This window comes from Spea bombifrons, chromosome 1, assembly GCF_027358695.1.
Source record: "Spea bombifrons isolate aSpeBom1 chromosome 1, aSpeBom1.2.pri, whole genome shotgun sequence".
Taxonomy (NCBI): domain Eukaryota; kingdom Metazoa; phylum Chordata; class Amphibia; order Anura; family Pelobatidae; genus Spea; species Spea bombifrons.
Genome location: NC_071087.1, coordinates 160,893,880 through 160,911,044, shown reverse-complemented (window position 1 = coordinate 160,911,044; position 17,165 = coordinate 160,893,880). Strand labels below are relative to the sequence as shown.

At 42.2% G+C, this 17,165-nt stretch overlaps 1 protein-coding gene across 1 annotated transcript in view; it reads left to right on the top strand.

Moving 5' to 3' along the window:
• PIK3C3 (phosphatidylinositol 3-kinase catalytic subunit type 3) overlaps positions 1-17,165 on the top strand; it is a 69,632-nt gene that overhangs the window by 39,710 nt on the left and 12,757 nt on the right. The window contains exons 22-23 of the mRNA XM_053448270.1: positions 3,754-3,922; positions 8,022-8,112. Of these exons, the coding sequence (XP_053304245.1) occupies positions 3,754-3,922; positions 8,022-8,112 (260 nt within the window). The remainder of the gene's footprint in view (positions 1-3,753; positions 3,923-8,021; positions 8,113-17,165) is intronic.

The following is a 17,165-nucleotide window of genomic DNA, read 5'->3' as shown; positions in this document are numbered from 1 at the left end:
CTATATTTTTGGTACAGCTCGCTCATGGTTAATAACACTACATTATAGTGCGATAATATAGTATCAGTTACACAACAGTATTACTTACTGTAATGTTTTTTTAAAGGTGAAATTCTCACTGCATAAGTAAACTATGAGCGAATCACGAGCGGAGGCTCCAGGCCGCATAGAGGATAAAAAAAAAAATTGGGAAAAACTGTTGTCCGCAGGGGTGTACCTAGAGTATTTGGCACCTGGGGCGGATCCTGTACGTGAGACCCCCCACACACACACTTTAAAACTGCATAGCTTCTATCGTTAGGCAAACATTGACAGGGGTACAGCATAACTGTTATCATTATTTACTAAGGCAGACATTGACGGTGGTACAGCATAACACCTATCACTGTATACTGAGGCAGACATTGACGGTGTTACAGCATAACTGCTCTCATTATATACTGAGGCAAACATTGACAGTGGTACAGCATAACTGCTATCATTATATACTGAGGCAAACATTGACAGTGGTACAGCATAACTGCTTACATTAGATAGTGAGGCAAACATTGACAGTGGTACAGCAGAACATCTATCACTAAATACTGAGGCACGCACTGACGGTGGTACAGCATAACACCTATCACTATATACAGAGGCACACATTGACCGTGGTACAACATAACACCTATCACTATACATTGAGCCAGACATTGACAATAATGCAGCATAACCCCAATCACTATATACTAAGCCAAACATTGACACACACACACACACACACACACGCGCTATATACTATATATATCTATATAGGGATGAACCGAAATGAAATTTCTGGACCTGAAAATTTAGCATTCACTTGACTGAAACCGAAAATGACCCCCCCACACACCTTTTTTAAAAAAACAAAAAACACACTTTTAATAAAAGGCAGCCAGTACATGCTGGAACCTGAGCATGATAGGAATATGATTACAGCTTCCCTATGCCATGCTTCGCCCCCCCACACACACACTTACACACCCATGCTATCACACACACACTCATTCACAAACATTCAGTTTAAACTACAGCATAACACATATCACTCTCACACACTAATTCACTCTCACAGAATGTTTTCATACCTTTTCTCTGTCTCTGTCACTTTTCCTCCTCTTCGTTCCTCCTCTTCTGTGTCCTCTCCTTCCAGTGCAGTGGAGGCGGTGAGCGTGGCTTCAGTGCTGTGCGCCGGGATATGACATCAAATCCCGACGCACACCATCGTTGCCACACACATCTCAAGGGAGCAGGATTGGTGGTCTGCATCTCCCCAACCGAGCTTGCTCCTCTAGCGGCGGACATTACTGTCCGTCTCTGGAGGGGTGCCGTGCGCACAACCAGTAGCGGACAGCCCCCCCCCCCTTCGGTATGCCACTGGTTGTGCGCACAATTTTTGTTTGTGTGCGCTCCCTCTGGAAGCTATGTGCGCGCACACAGCTTAGAGGGAACACTGCTGGGGGGTTATATTACTGTATACAGCACTGGGGGGATTATTTCTGTATACAGCACTGGGGGGGTTATATTTCTGCATACAGCGCTGGGGAGTTATATTTCTGCATACAGCGCTGGGGAGTTATATTTCTGCATACAGCGCTGGGGGGTTATATTTCTGCATACAGCGCTGGGGGGTTATATTACTGTATACAGCGCTGGGGGTTGTTACTGTATACAGCGCTGGGGGTTATATTTCTGTATACAGCGCTGGGGGATTATATTACTATATACAGCGCTGGGGGTTACTGTATACAGTGCTAGGGGTTATATTACTGTATACAGTGCTGGGGAGGGGGTTAGATTACTTTAATAATAACAAATGCTTCCCTATTTATTTCCTGCAAGTGCTTAAATGCAGATTGTGCTATCGCGTCCCGTACAGCATGTCCCCGCACATCCATGTTTATTTCCCCCTGACTGCTGAGCCCTTTCCTTTATCTTTGCTAGAAAATGTCTGAAAGTGCACATTAGAATGTATCCCATCCTCCCGGAGAGATACGGCATGAATTATAAAGCGAGATGTCTTGTTTGATAAGCGTCTCCCTCTCCGTCAACACCTTTTGCTTATAAAGAGAACTCCCGTGACTCCGGACCTCTGTAGTCTCGCCCGTCTAAAGCTGATGACGGTGGCGTTTGAAAATGCTGACAGTGACTGCTCGGGGAGAAAGCTGGCGACTCCAAAATCTGCTGTCCATATAATATATCTATATACGGCATCTTGGCCGTGGGTTAAATGTTCTTTATGCTTTCCCTCCAGGTCACATTAAATAGTTACTTGTTTGGGTACGTTTAGAATGTGGGGGATAAATGGCACAAAAAAAAGGTATATGAACCCTTTTGGAACTACCAGGTTTCCCATAAAATGCGATCTGATCTACGTCACAGGTATACACCGGCACAATGTGCTTTAGCTAATAACACTCAGACAATGATAATCGTTCACGTCTTTATTGAACACATCCATTAAACATTCACAGTGCTGGAGGAAAAACAAAGTAAACCCTTGGATTTAATAACTGGTCGAACCTCCTTGGGCAGCAATAACCTCAAACAGGCTCTTCCGGTAGCTGCGGATCCGACCTGCACAGCGTTCAGGAGTAGTCTTGGACCGTTCCTCCTTATAGAACTGCTTTAACTCCGCCATATTCCTAGGATGTCTGGTGTGAACGGCTCTCTGGAGGTCATTCCACTGCATCTCTAATGGTTTAAGGTCGGGGCTCATTGTCCTGCTGCATCACCCAACTTCTACTGAGGTTCAGCAGGTGGAAACCCACCCTGACATTATCCTGTATGATATCTTCATAAACTTGGGAATTCGTTGTCCCTTCCATGATGGCAAGCTGTCAGGGCCCCAAATCATGATGCTTCTTCCACTGTTGTTTTTATGTAGGTATGCGGTGCTGTTTTTACACCATACATAGTGTTGTGCGTACTTCCCGAACAATTGAACCTTCGTTTCATCAGACCACAGAACTATTTCCCAGTAGCGTTGTGAAAGGGACAAGGTGCTCTTTGGCAGCGGCTTCCCTCGTGGTCTCCTGCCATGGACTCCATGCCTGATCAATATTTTGCGTATGGTAGACTTGTGAACAGAGACGTAAACCAGGGATTCCTTCAAGACTTTAGCTGTTACTCTTTTTTTTTTTTTTTAACTCATTGAGCATTCACCATCCTTGGAATCATCTTGGCTGGGCGCCCACTTCGAAATAAATCTTCTCCCTTTATACAAATCAACAATTCTTGATCTTCTGAGATTTCTTTGTGAGGCATGGTTCACATCAGCAGATGCTTCTTGAGAACAGCAGACTCAAAATGTCTTTTTTTTTATTTTTTTTTTTTTTTTTATGCCAAAGTAGCTCTTAAACTCGCCTCCAATCCCATTTCATTGATTGGACTCCAGGTTTGCTAAATCCTGACTCCAATTAGCTTTTGTTGAAGTGATTAGTCGGGGGGGGCTCACATACTTTTCCAAACCCGCATTAAATGTTTGAATGATGTATTTAATATTGACAAGAACAATACAATATATATATGAACCTCTTTGCATGCCGTATTATATAAAATCCATTTATATTAAGGCGTTACTGATCCGTTAATCTCTATGGGTCTGAGTGCGTTAGTCCACTATGGACGCCTTTACCATGAAGTTGTTTTTAATATCTGTTTCCGGTTCCGCCGAATGTCCGTTGGAAGACCTTTTCAGAATTCTAACCCTGAGCTTCCCCCCGTTTGCAGGAAAGCTCTTCCACATCGATTTTGGATACATTCTTGGAAGAGACCCCAAGCCTCTGCCTCCCCCCATGAAGCTGAACAAAGAAATGGTGGAAGGAATGGGAGGAACCCAAAGCGAGCAGTACCAAGCGTTCCGCAAGCAGTGTTACACCGCCTTCCTGCACCTGCGCAGGTACCGTACCTTGTGAGAGATTAAAGCCCATTGTATGTGTTTCCCAGTTGTAGATGGTAACTGGGCAAATGGCTAGCACATGTATATGTCACGTGTCTATGTCTGTATGTATGTATGTATGTCTATAGCTTTAAAAGCCCCAAACGGCTTCACAAATTAGACTGTGTAAATAAAAAAAATTATTCTTCTTCTAAAATAAGTTACATAAATAGTTCTTTAAGTCCAGTACGTCACATTAAATAGTCCTGATAAAGCCCCACCCCTAGTCACGCTGTTACCGCACCCCCCCATATATCAGTGCTGTTCAAAAGTTTGGGGTCACTCAGCTATTTTCGCGGAAAACCAAGGACATTTCTTGTTGTAACATAATTTGAAAAAGGGTTTTCTAACCATCAATTAGCCTTTTAAACTTTAAACTTGGATCAGCGAACACAACATGCCATTGGGACACAGGAGTGATGGGAGTGATAAAGGGCCATTGGAACACAGGAGTGATGGGAGTGATAAAGGGCCATTGGGACACAGGAGTGATGGGAGTGATAAATGGCTATAGGAACACAGGAGTGATAAAGGGCCATTGGAACACAGGAGTGATGGGAGTGATAAAGGGCTATAGGAACACAGGAGTGATGGGAGTGATAAAGGGCTATAGGAACACAGGAGTGATAAAGGGCCTCTGGAACACAGGAGTGATGGGAGTGAAAAAGGGCCATTGGAACACAGGAGTGATGGGAGTGATAAAAGAGCCATTGGAACACAGGAGTGATGGGAGTGATAAAGGGCCTCTGTACCCCTATGAAGATATTCCATTAAAATTCAGCCGTTTCCAGCTACAATAGTCATTTACAACATTAACCCCGCCTGTGCTGGATTTCTGATCCATTTCATGTTATTTTTATGGACACAATTTGCTGCTCTTTCGAAATCAAAGGAAATATCTAAATGACCCCAAACTTTTGAACGGTAAGGTGCAACTGGCCCTTTTTAGATGTTGGAAGGTATGGTAAGAGGATGATCAGGGTTCCTGTACACAATATAGCACAGTTTTATAGCATCGTTTGCTGCTTCTCCAGCTCCGTTTTGGGTTTGCACACGGTGTTTAATCGCCTGCACAACTCGATGGCTCCAAAATATCTCAAAATAACATCCGCCGGGTTGACAGCGTGTGACCCGTACAGTGCAGAGCCAAACCGCGGAGAACCGTAATTATTTGTCACATTAATCCTCCCAGAAACCGTGTTTTCATTTCACCTTCTCAACGGCAACAGACGCGTAAACCTCTTCCGGAACTAATTAATACCAACATCACAATACTTTCCCCGCGTCTTAAACTTTTATGTTCCGTGTTTATTTATCGTACAGGCTGTGTTTGCATATTGGCTTTACGCTTCAAGAACCCGGGAATATATAATTAAACTTAAATGATCTGTAATTCAATGACAGTCTTTTTTATTTTTTATAATTTTTTTTTTTTTTTTTTTTTTTTTTTCCTCCCCTTGAAATGCCGAAGATGTATCGTAACTATGGAAATGCTGAAGGTGCTTTGTCTTATTAAAAGTGGAGGTACTAATATACTGTCAGCTGTAATGGATTAGGAGCTTCCTAAAAGACCAGGAAGGAAGAGATGTTATTAATCAGAAGGACAAACAGGGCCCTACTTTCAAAGTGATGATGATGATGTCGGAATTAACTTGTCTCGCTTAGATGTCGGATATCGGTCGCATTTGGCCTAGAAAATGATAATTTATGACATAATACTAAGTCGTGAATGATTATTCAATGCCAAAGGTTTACCAGGTTGGCGGCTCACTTTCCATGGGTGGGGGGGCAGTGATGACATCAAATTTTAGCCATATTTAACAAACCAGGAAGAATAAAGTACCGGCGCTCAACTCCAGACCCGCAAATGTATACATTAAATAAACAGGAGGGGTTAGAAGGTGCGACGAGCATCTGTGGAACGTAGCCCCCAACACCGTCAACTAGAATGATGAGAGCGATAGGAGCTTAACCCATGAAAGCAGCCACTGGCGGCGCTTAAAGGGTGTCGTACCCGTGCCAATGTGTATTTTCTACCTATGCTATATTTATCTTCTAATTAAAAAAATGATTATTTAAAATTTTAAACTCTGCAAGAAAACTCTTTTTAATGATTGGCCTGGCGTGGGTTATGGGCCCCTTAAGAACCTTCGGAAAAAAATCCCACGTTATATGAAATCCTTTTAATACGTTTAAAAACTCATCACCATCATTTTATGGTCCTGTAATTACAGCACGAACGGTGAAATAATTAGCTTTGTGCCCTTTAAGCATAGTAGATGACGGCCGTTAGAAGAACACTGCATACTTTAATTAACTTAATCATTAATATTATTCCTCGCTGATACTTAATAAAGCTCTTTAATTTTCTCCCCATTTGGAGGACTTGCAACCTCATGAAGTCATGTACTCTGAGAGGTATCAAGGGCCTCGTCTTGGCCAAAGAACATAATGTGTTATTTTTGATAATGTTACCCAAGCTATTATTGCTTCTAGGTCCTTCCCGAACATATAATTTGAGCGGTCTCGCGTGGTCTTTATATTAGCCTCCTTGAGAGGCTTAAAAATCTATCCTTGTCTTGTGTAAAGTGCTTTTTGTAAGTATAGGCTTGTTGGTGGTCACTTTGCTTGGAACTGTCACCTAAACGGCGTTTAAGGTAACGGGTAACACCGCCAGTTGGTGACATGGAGACTGTACAGATCAACGATCCTGTGGGCAGGACACAGATGTGCTTTTTGTGGGCACTGATAAGCTGTTTGAGGGCAAAGATGGCACAGTCAAAGTGTTTGGGGGCACAGGCAAACTGGGGGCACAATACAGGCTGTTTGGGGACAACGATGGCACAGACAAACTGGGGGCACTGACAAGCTGTTTGGGGGCAAAGATGGCACACTCAAACTGTTTGGAGGCACAGGCAAACTGTTTGGGGGCACAATACAGGCTGTTTGGGGGCAACATTGGCACAGACAAGGTGGGGGCACAATACAAGCTGTTTGTCTGTGCCATCATTGTCCCCAAACTGTTTGGGGGCGCCGACAAGCTGGGGGCACAATACAAGCTGTTTGGGGAAAACACTGGCACAGACAAACTGTTTTGGGGCTACAATAGCACTGATAAGCTGTTTGGGGGGCAAACGTGGCACTCACATGCTGTTTGGGGGGCAAAGTCAGCACTGTGGGACATGTTGCTTGGAGAAGTCAGGGGGACCCGGGGTAATTTTTACACCGGGGCCCTGTGGTTTCTAGGTACGCCCCTGGCAGCAGGCATTGGCAAAGCATATGGATGGGTTAGTGGTAGTAGTAGTAGCATTGCTGATATTAACAGGCAGAGTATGCGGTCCAAGTAGTTCTTATCTTGTCTGTTTGAACACTTTATGGCCTTTGTCTGTTTTATGGGCAAACGCGCTTCACTTTTTTAAATTCCAGTCGCAATTTAATTATCAGCCCCGAGCGCCGGGCCGGAATAAAGTGTGACGAGTGACAACTCGTCCGCGGATACAAAGTTTCTCAAACAGCTTTATAATGAAAGAGATTAGCTCGAAGATTGTAGAAATCCCCCGAAGCTTTCCGCTGCCATGGAAACAGGGGAAGTATAAAAAGGGGATTTACAATAATTGTATTCCTTTAAGACGTCTGTCTCCCGGATTCCGCACAGTTGGCTGGACGGAGTCATCACGATGCAAAACCTGTCGCTTTATGGCACATTCTTTGTTGCTTTGCTTAGAAAGAGAGACTTTGCCTGCAAAATAATGAATGGTTTGAATTTGGATCGTATGTGAAGCGCTGACAACGCCTAGGGGCTGCAGTCCCACTGAATCAGCTCCTTGGTAAGCAGGATAGCCGTGAAAAATTAGAGAGACTCGCCAAACTTGGGGGTCTTTGGCATAGCGGTGGGCAAAGCGATCTATGGCCATAAAGTTTGATGGAACCCCTGAGATTTTGTAGGTGTTCTTCATATCGCGGCCCCTTACGAGAACAAAATAAATGTATTTTTGGTAAAATGTTCCATAAAGCTGAACAAATACTTTAATCGTCTTCCTGTTTTTTTTTTTTTTTTTAGGTATTCAAATTTGATCTTAAACCTTTTCTCTCTCATGGTGGACGCCAACATCCCAGATATCGCCCTGGAGCCGGACAAGACGGTCAAAAAGGTAAGATCAGTGGGGATCTGGGTTTAAAAAAAAAAAAAAAAAAAAAAAAATCTGTACATTAACCAATGGTAAAAAAAGATATATATATATATATATATTTATTTATTAATATATAAAAAAAAAAAACTAAAAACAAAAGTTTAAATATGTAAAAATAGGTGCCCAATCATCATGTGACCCTCCCGCTAGAAATATACCTTTAAAAAAAAACAAAACTTTTTTTGCCTCCAATTCAAAATATAACATTTCAAATAACATTTGAAAACACATGAAACTGGAATATTATTCTACTGCAGGGATGTGTTGAACTTAAATCAGGGAACTTATTATGGGACCTCATTTTTAGAAGAAATTCTTAGTAAGATTGCAAAAATGTGTTCAGGTTAGAAGTTTCAAAGGATTCTATATTAAAAAAAAAAATTCTTGGTTAACCTAAAAGTTTGTGACTTTTATTAACGATGAACCGGCGAGGAAACGTCTCGTTCCGTCAGACTGATCGGGACCGGAGCGATCCCCGCCGCTTCATTGCTGCAGTAAAAAGAAAGAGTCATTAGAGTCAAGAGACAATCACACTTTGCCTTAATCCACCTTTATCTTCAGAAACATATAACCTGCCGGCAGATCGGCCCCCATCCGGCCCCCATCTAGTCTACCGGTTTCTCCTGCTGTAAAGACTCAAACCTTAATCAGTCGTTGGTCTCGTCTTAGATTCAGGAGCCGTATGTCTATCCCATGCAAGTTTAATACCCTCGCTGTATTACCCTCTACCACTTCTGCTGGGAGGCTGTTCCACTTATCTAGCACCCTCTCAGTAAAGTAAAACCCCCTTAGTTTACATCTAAGCCCTGTTAGTTTTTAGTCTATGAAATATGTAATGTTTCTATCATATCCCCCTCTCTCTCTCTTTACTCTCTCCTCCAAGCCGTACGTGTTGAGTCGTTCTTGGTCTGAATTGTCTTGTCATTTTTCTAAATGCCCAATCTGAGCTCTAAAAATGAAGTGTTGTCCATAAACTGATGTGAACCTGACCTATCTTCTGCCAAGATTGTGTCTCCTGACGTGAAACTGGGGAGGAAAAAGGAGGTGGGCAAATGAGTAAGTGGACTGTACGATACACAAAGTCTTCATACATACCATGAGAGACGAAAGACTGAGTACAATATTTAAAGAGTCCGGCTTTGGAACTGTTAAACTTGGCACGAATGGATATTTCTCGCATAATAACCCAGCGCAATGAGGCTGTTGGCGAAGGGGGTGGAAAACCCCGATATTGCCTGCGTCTGAATTTTCCATGATGTAAATTGAGACCAAGTCTGAAATAGAGGCATCGTGGAAGGGGCAGATCCTTGTAAGTTCAGTCCATGCGCTGTGAGGACTACCTGTATAGGGTGCGGGCAAATAATGTGAGGAATGGGAGATGAAGGTTTTGGAGAGCAGGAATCGGGACATGGAACTTCAGATGATGAGGGAGATACTGATGGAGAAGGGAGACCGAGTGATGTAAGATTAGTTGGGCCCGGCTTATCTTGGATAGGTTGAGCTTGGTAGTCTTATGTTTTACTAATGATACAATGAGTGGTTAGAGAAGGGAGGTTGGGGGGTGGAGAGGAGAGCGTGGGGAATGAAGGCGATGGATGGAGGAAAACGAGGGACGATGGAAGTCAGATAAGATAGTCGTTGGGGAAAGAGATGGAGAAGTTCAAGAGATGGATGGAGGGAAGTGAATGAGGAAGCAGGAGCTGAACGGAGGAATGAGTTAGGAACATTCCTCGCGGATGCAGAAATCAATCTAACCAACCATCTAAGATTAGGGGTGGGATGAGGAGGAGATCTAACCAATGTTCCAAGATTTGGGGTGGGATGAGGAGGAGATCTAACCAACGTTCCAAGAGTTGGGGTGGGGTGAGGAGGAGATCTAACCAACGTTCCAAGATTTGGGGTGGGATGAGGAGGAGATCTAACCAACGTTCCAAGATTTGGGGTGGAATGAGAAGGAGATCTAACCAATGTTCCAAGAGTTGGGGTGGGGTGAGGAGGAGATCTAACTGAGATTTGTATTCTAAGGCTTTAAAAACGTATCTGAAAGTGGGATATCCTCACCGTATTTATAGGCTGAATCTAAGACGAGACCAACAACTGATTAAGGTTTGAGTCTTTACAGCAGGAGAAACGGGCAGACTAGACGGGGGCCGAATGGGGCCGATCTGCCGGCAGATTCTATATTTCTGTGTGAGTAGCGGCGAGTGGCAAGCTTGAGATATTAAAGCATTTCTGTCCGCATAGCACATGCATTTCTAACAAGGCACGGTACTTGCTCCCTTGGGTTCGATTGAATTTCTTTTTACACCCTCTATGAACCTTTAACCTCCTTGCCGCTCTTATAGCTGCCTAATCACCCTCAGCCATTGATGGATATTCCCCTGGCTGGCAAGCGACACGACCGCCTTAACCCCCGACCGGCCGTTCTATGCCCGCTGTGACATCATAAATCAAGCCATTACCTTTTACCTAAAATATTGCTTATTAGAGGTGCTAATACCTATAGAACTTACACCTCTGCGGAAGCGATTGGCTGTTGGTTTAACCCTCTGAGCACTGGAGGGGTTATCTATTCATACCGGGAAACAGTCAGGGAGTCTCTGTGTTCTGCTATGCATATCTGAGCATCCCGATTGGTGCTTTTCTTGCTGCTATGACACAGCTGCAACCCCTGCTTGGCAACAGGTGACTATTCAGAATCTGTACCTGCCGACAAGTCACGTTTTCCGTTCAGTGGAACCAATCGGTTCCCACTGTTAGCGAGAGACTCTTTGCGATGGGGAATTAAAATGTTAAATATCCAGCGCCTGTATTTGGTTTAAAGGGAGAGTCTAATGTCTCTAAAACGCCTTCTATAGAATAATGCACATTAAGGTACCCTGTGAGGACTTTAACCCCTTAACGACCAGTGACGTGCCAGGCCCCAGGACAAATAGTAGAATCTATTTAGCAGTTTTTTTCATTAGGTTTTTTTGACGAGTAAAAGAATTTTCAAATAAAAATTAGGAAAAAGTGTTTTTGTTTTCAATCTTTGATCTTTTTTTTATTGGAAATTTAGATGATATGATAAAAAAAAAAAGGGCATCGGAAGAAAGCCCTTCTTGACCTGAAAACAATCTATAACTTGGGTGTGGGTTCATACTGCTAAACACGAGCGCCGCAAAAGTGTTAAAACAGCCTGGTCCTTAAGGGGTTAATATACATTCTTCAAAAACATACATTGCTTCGGTTTAAGTGAAAGCTTCACGAGGGTCTCGGCAGATCCCCTGTCTGTAGATAAGGTTCCCCGAGCCAGCGCAAGTCTCACTGCACGGTAAATAGCCGGGGGTAAGTGGAAGGGGCAAATGTGTTTGCAGGGTGGGGGGCACCATGAGAATTTAAAGGGACCACACGGCTATCCTGTGCAGTATCGTGCGTACGATGGCTGGAGCGCCCCGTTAATGTGTGTAAGGGCCACGCCGTGATATTATTGAAAGGATAAATACATAACGAGTGTTTTCCCCTCTTAAAGAGCCCGACGCGTTCAGAGTCATTTAACACGAAGCCGCTATACCTCGCCGCTTTCAAGCTCAAAAATTGATTTTCTTTTTCTCCAAGCCTTTAAACAAAAAAATCTATACATATTTCAAGAAAGTCAAATTAGCTAAAGATCTGTTTGGATTGACCCGTAATATGAAATGACACGCTGAGTGTGAGTTAGGTCAATAGCCGTCCTAGCCACGATCCTGTATTTCGGTTAACAAGGGGTGTATGTGTATATATATATATTGTAAGTATATAGATATATATTTATATATACATATAATAAAGCAATCCTCCCTTTTGAAATTAAAAACCCAGAATAAAAGAGAGAACCTGCATTAAGGGGACATCTACCATTTTTTTTAATTACTGATATCAAATTAAAATGGTTTTTGGCCCCATAATATAACGTTTTCAGGCAGCTGCATATCAGCCATTTGTATGATTTCCATTTGTATGATTTTTTTATAATATTTAGTTAGATATGTTTGCTGGCATTTCAACCATTAAAAATATTACCGTATTTGCTCGATTATAAGACGAGGTTTTTTCCAGAGCAAATGCTCTGAAAAATACCCCTCGTCTTATAATCGGGGTCGTCTTCTAATCAGACCCCAAAAAAATGCTGGCGCCATGCTGCTTACCGGTCGCGAGCAGCGTCTCTTCTGTTAGAAGCAGGGCAGGAAGCTTGCAGCGTCCTCACAGAACTCTATCTCCCCCCTCCCTCCTCTGAGGGCGGGGCCAGAGAAGTTGCTACAGCCGGTCCCCTGCAGAAGTCTGCGAGTGGGAGATCTGCAGTTCAGGTGAGGGGGTGGGGGAGGGTTTTTGAGTATGTGTGAAGTGTGTGTGATTAAGGGAATGAATGAGTATTTAAATGTTTGTGAATGAGTGTGAGTGTGTGTGTGATAGCATGGATGTGTAAGGGGGGTGGGGGTTGTAGCATGGCATATGGAGGCTGTAATCCCACTGCTATCATCCCCAGGTTCCAGCATGTACTGGCTGCCTTGGCTTGATAGGAGTGTGATTGCTGTTAGCAGTTTGATATATATATATATATATCAAACTGCTAGCAGCAATCACACTCCTATCAAGCCAAGGCAGCCAGTACATGCTGGGTTAAAAGGCATATCATGGGGCTGAGTGGCATATAGGGGGTTAAAATGCATTTCTGGACCTCCAGAAATGCATTTTAACCCCCTATATGCCACTCAGCCCCATGATATGCCTATATACCTCCAGAAATGCTTTATACCCCCTATATGCCACTCAGCCCCATGATATGCCTTTTAACCCCCTATATGCCAGAGTGGCATACAGGGGTATAAGGCATATCATGGGGCAGAGTGGCAAATAGGGGGGTATACAGCATTTCTGGGGGCAGAGTGGCATAACTGGGGGGGCAGGTTGGCAAATAAAAGGAAATTTAAAAAATATATTTTTCTCAATCATAGCTTTTATTAAACATGAAAATAATTTACATTAATTAATATTTACTGGTAAAACTTTTTCCCTATAGGGTAGTCTTATATTCAGGCTTTTTGTTTTTTTCCTAAATTAATATTTTGATTTTGGGGGGTCGTCTTATAATCGGGGTCGTCTTATAATCGAGCAAATACGGTATTTAAAATATTATGTTCCCCTTTAAATATAATTTGTTTCTTATGAAACGTTGGGAGTGAGTATTTCCATGGATGAAGGTGGAGGTGTCCCACCAAAGCGGTGTCTGGTAACCCTAGGATAAGCGTCCCTCAATACAGCTTGCAAGGGGCCAAGAGTTTTTTGTCATACTGGCCAAAACAACCCCCCCCTCCGCACATTTTAACGGACACCTTTGTTGGAGTGTGTGGCCTGAGACGGAGCTGTTTCAGGACATGACATCATATCGTAGCGTTCCCCTTCAACAGATGGTCAGGTGGCCCACGTGGGACCTGTGATTGAGGTCCGTGTTGGACACAAATAGCTATCCATCGATTTTTCAGCTTAATGGGATGGTCAGAAAAGGTTCTCTGAAGTCCTCGACCTGCCGAGGGTCACCACTGGGGGCACAGTGCCCAAAAACCACAACTGTCTCGCCCCAACGAGACAACGAGAAGCTAAGCACCACTATAGAAGCCGGTGGTTAAAACTAGCAATGGCACCACGAACAGAAACGGTTAATCTCTGTCACCACAGAAGATAAAATTTTCATTGAAAATATGGAAAAACAAAACTTCTATTTGTATAAAATGAATAAAATTTAAATGTTTTTCCCTCCCACTCTACAATTTAATCTCAATACATTTCTTAATATTACCGGTATTAATAATATTGGCTTCATTGAGCCTTTCCTCTGTTTCTTCATTTTAACTTTGTGATGCGTTCACCGGGGGGGGGGGGGGGGGATCCTACATTATCGCCATTAAAATTCCCGCAGCATCTATTAAAATTATTGTATCATGAAGAAAATGAAACTAATTTTATATGTTTTAATGGACTGAGCCAAGACAGATCAAATATCCTCGCTTTGCAATAATTACACGATTCAGGAAGACATATAGTTATTTAATAAATGTTTTGGTGAGGGCGACGAGGGTCTATTAACATAAAAATGCAGGCTGGTTAATGATTTAGATTATACGGCAAAAGTTAAGCACCTTTTTTAACGGATCAATTTAAAAAGCACCATTGTGTCTGTTTTATTTCACGTTTTATGTTTTTTAATGAAATATCGAAGGTGCTTTTTTATTTCTCTGACGCAAAGTCAATTGTTTCTGTTAGAAATAAAATACCTTCCCTCTTTCTCATTAAGTGTATCCGCATTTTTTTTCAACCATATTCATTTACAAGAAATTATTTTTGGCTAATATTGTTTTTTTAATATATATATATTTTTTTTAATATTCACAGTTTTACAGGTATTAAATTATATGCAGCTAGTATAAATGGCGGGAAAAACACACAAAAAAATATATATATATCTCTTAACCTGTTCCCATAACTTTTTTTAACCCCTACCTAACCCAAAACCTAACCCTATCTTATTATTGACTAACCCCCACCACACTAACTACAAAATCTGAACTTATAAATATATAATATAATAAAATAACCCTATTCTGAAACCAGATGGTGACTCGGCCTTAGTGGCACGTTATCCTCCCACCGTATTATTAAATGGATCTCTAAGGGTTCTCCAATTCCCTTATAAATAAGCTTTTTTTATTTTTTTTTATTTTTTTACTTGTTTTACGAGAATATGCTCATTAGTCAAACTTTAATACCTTTTTATTGGGCCGCCAATGGAAAAGGATATAAATCACACTTCGGAATCTTGGAGTTCTCTTCCAAGATGAGTCTTCTGGAGAGCCTGAAGTGCTCCCTAAAAAGCATAAAGTCTCCTTCAAGAGTTTTCCCCCCTCTTGGGAATCCATAAACTCCTATTATGGCGGCTTCTGGAAGCCATCAAGATAGGTTTACTGCTCTCTTCGATGAGTCTGAAAGACTTTGAGGTTCTGTTTTGTCACATTGACCTTCAGAAACGAAGCATTAGATCCATTTCCTTCAGCTCACTTATTATTTAGCAGCTCTCTCTGAAAGACTCCTTCTGCCTAATGCTTTTATGTGAAATCCAGTCGCTAACAATGCATTAGTGTAGCGTCCCTCCCTGTTTATTTGTCATCCTAGGACATTTAACCTTCTTCCTACTCTATCTGTCTGAAATGTATTCAGAAGACGGGACATTTTAATGCGCCCTCGTCATTTAGAGCCATAAAAATTAGCTTCTGCGACATCAATTGAAGAAAAAAGAAAAGAAACATTAAGATGAAAGGCCAGGAAATGATTATCTCTCCTATAACTCAATGATACAGAGAACTTTGGTCTTCTGTCTCTCCAGTTTCAGTATTCTAAAGTTTCCTAATCTTAGTTCTTTCCTAACTCTTGATGGTCATCATCAAAATATTCAGAGAACATCTCATTCCAGAACAAAATGAGATTGCTTCCGAGTTTTGACACCCAGTGACCCGGCGCTCCTGATGGTCTTCTTATAGAGACTTATCCACCAGCTTGATAGACCATGGTGCGGTGCCTGACTAATGTAGAATAGAACAAAGCTAAAAAAAAAAAAAGGGAAATCCTCACTAATATAACTTAAATTTTTAATACTATGTACTAAAAACATAATCCAATGTAGAGATAATGCCCAAAGCAGTCCTTCCCTGTATTCTATTCTAAATAGACTTCCAAGAATGTGGCTATAAAGCCCTAATCACCGTGCCCTATATACCGATAGCAGATAGAATGTCCCCGAATAACCCTACTATAAGAAAACAATGACAAAATCAGCTGGGTCAATACATCTAGCTAGTGCTGCCGTATCCTCGTAGATAAGAAATTAAATTGTGCCCGACGCACGCTTCCCTGATCACAATGGTCTCGTCGGGGGACCATGCATCCTTATTGTATCTATATAGCAAGTCGAGCCAGGCTTTGGAATGCTGGCTAGGGTTTTCGGCCACAAAGAGGATTCAATTAACTGAAAAGGAGACTTGTGTTTCCTCGTTATATACATTATGAGAGGGCCAACTCCATCGACCTTCTGCTGCAAGAAGAGCTTGGCTGGATAATGTATAGTTAAATCAGGGAGTCTCCTTACACATTGAATTATACATTATACAGGGTCTGCTCAGCCCTTTGGCTGGATCATACCAGTGTTGACCCTTCATAATAGTGAAGCGAGGGAGCTGGAACCACAACTCTCTGGCAAACTCTCCTTTTAGTGAATAAACCTCATTCTCGTGATAAAGACCTAATTCTAGCCAAATTAGACTCTTCCAGCTCCTTTGTTTGGTGTTGGATGAGTTGCTGGGCGCAACGCTTTGCTTCCTCTATACATTTTGGGTAGCCTAGCTCAATTCTTTGCTTATTTATGTCTGTCCAGGTGGAAAAGCTCAAGAACAAACCCTGCTGGTATACATCGCCCACCGCATGTTAACCTAGTAATGTCCGTCAAGCTAGAAGAGCTGTTTCACCCAGAAATATTAAAGCGTTGATTGTTCCTTTAAGGGACGTCTCAATAATTCTTTGACCACAAATTTACAACAAATAATTTTCTGTCATATTAAATATCTCTAATGTTGGTTTTAAGGGTCAGGTTTAAAAAAAAGTTTGCCTGTGTGGATTTTTCCCCCCATCAACTTCCTTCAATTTAATGGCATTTATAGCAACAAACATATATATATTTTTTTAAATATAATTTATAATTTAAATCGGAGTAGTCTTGGAGACCATCGACGTACATCTATGGCAGGGGGTTGTCTGCGGTCATGGGTTATCTTTGTGAAAGCAGGGAAAGGCTGTGGCAGTGGAGCGGACAGTCGAAACGTGCGCCTTCTGACATTGGAGAAGTGCTTTTATTTAGGGGGTGTGGCTGTGGGTGGGGCTTTACCAAGGTTTTTATGTGACCTGCTGATGGCTGTTTGTGTAAATGAGGGGGGCATTTAGAAGAATAATGC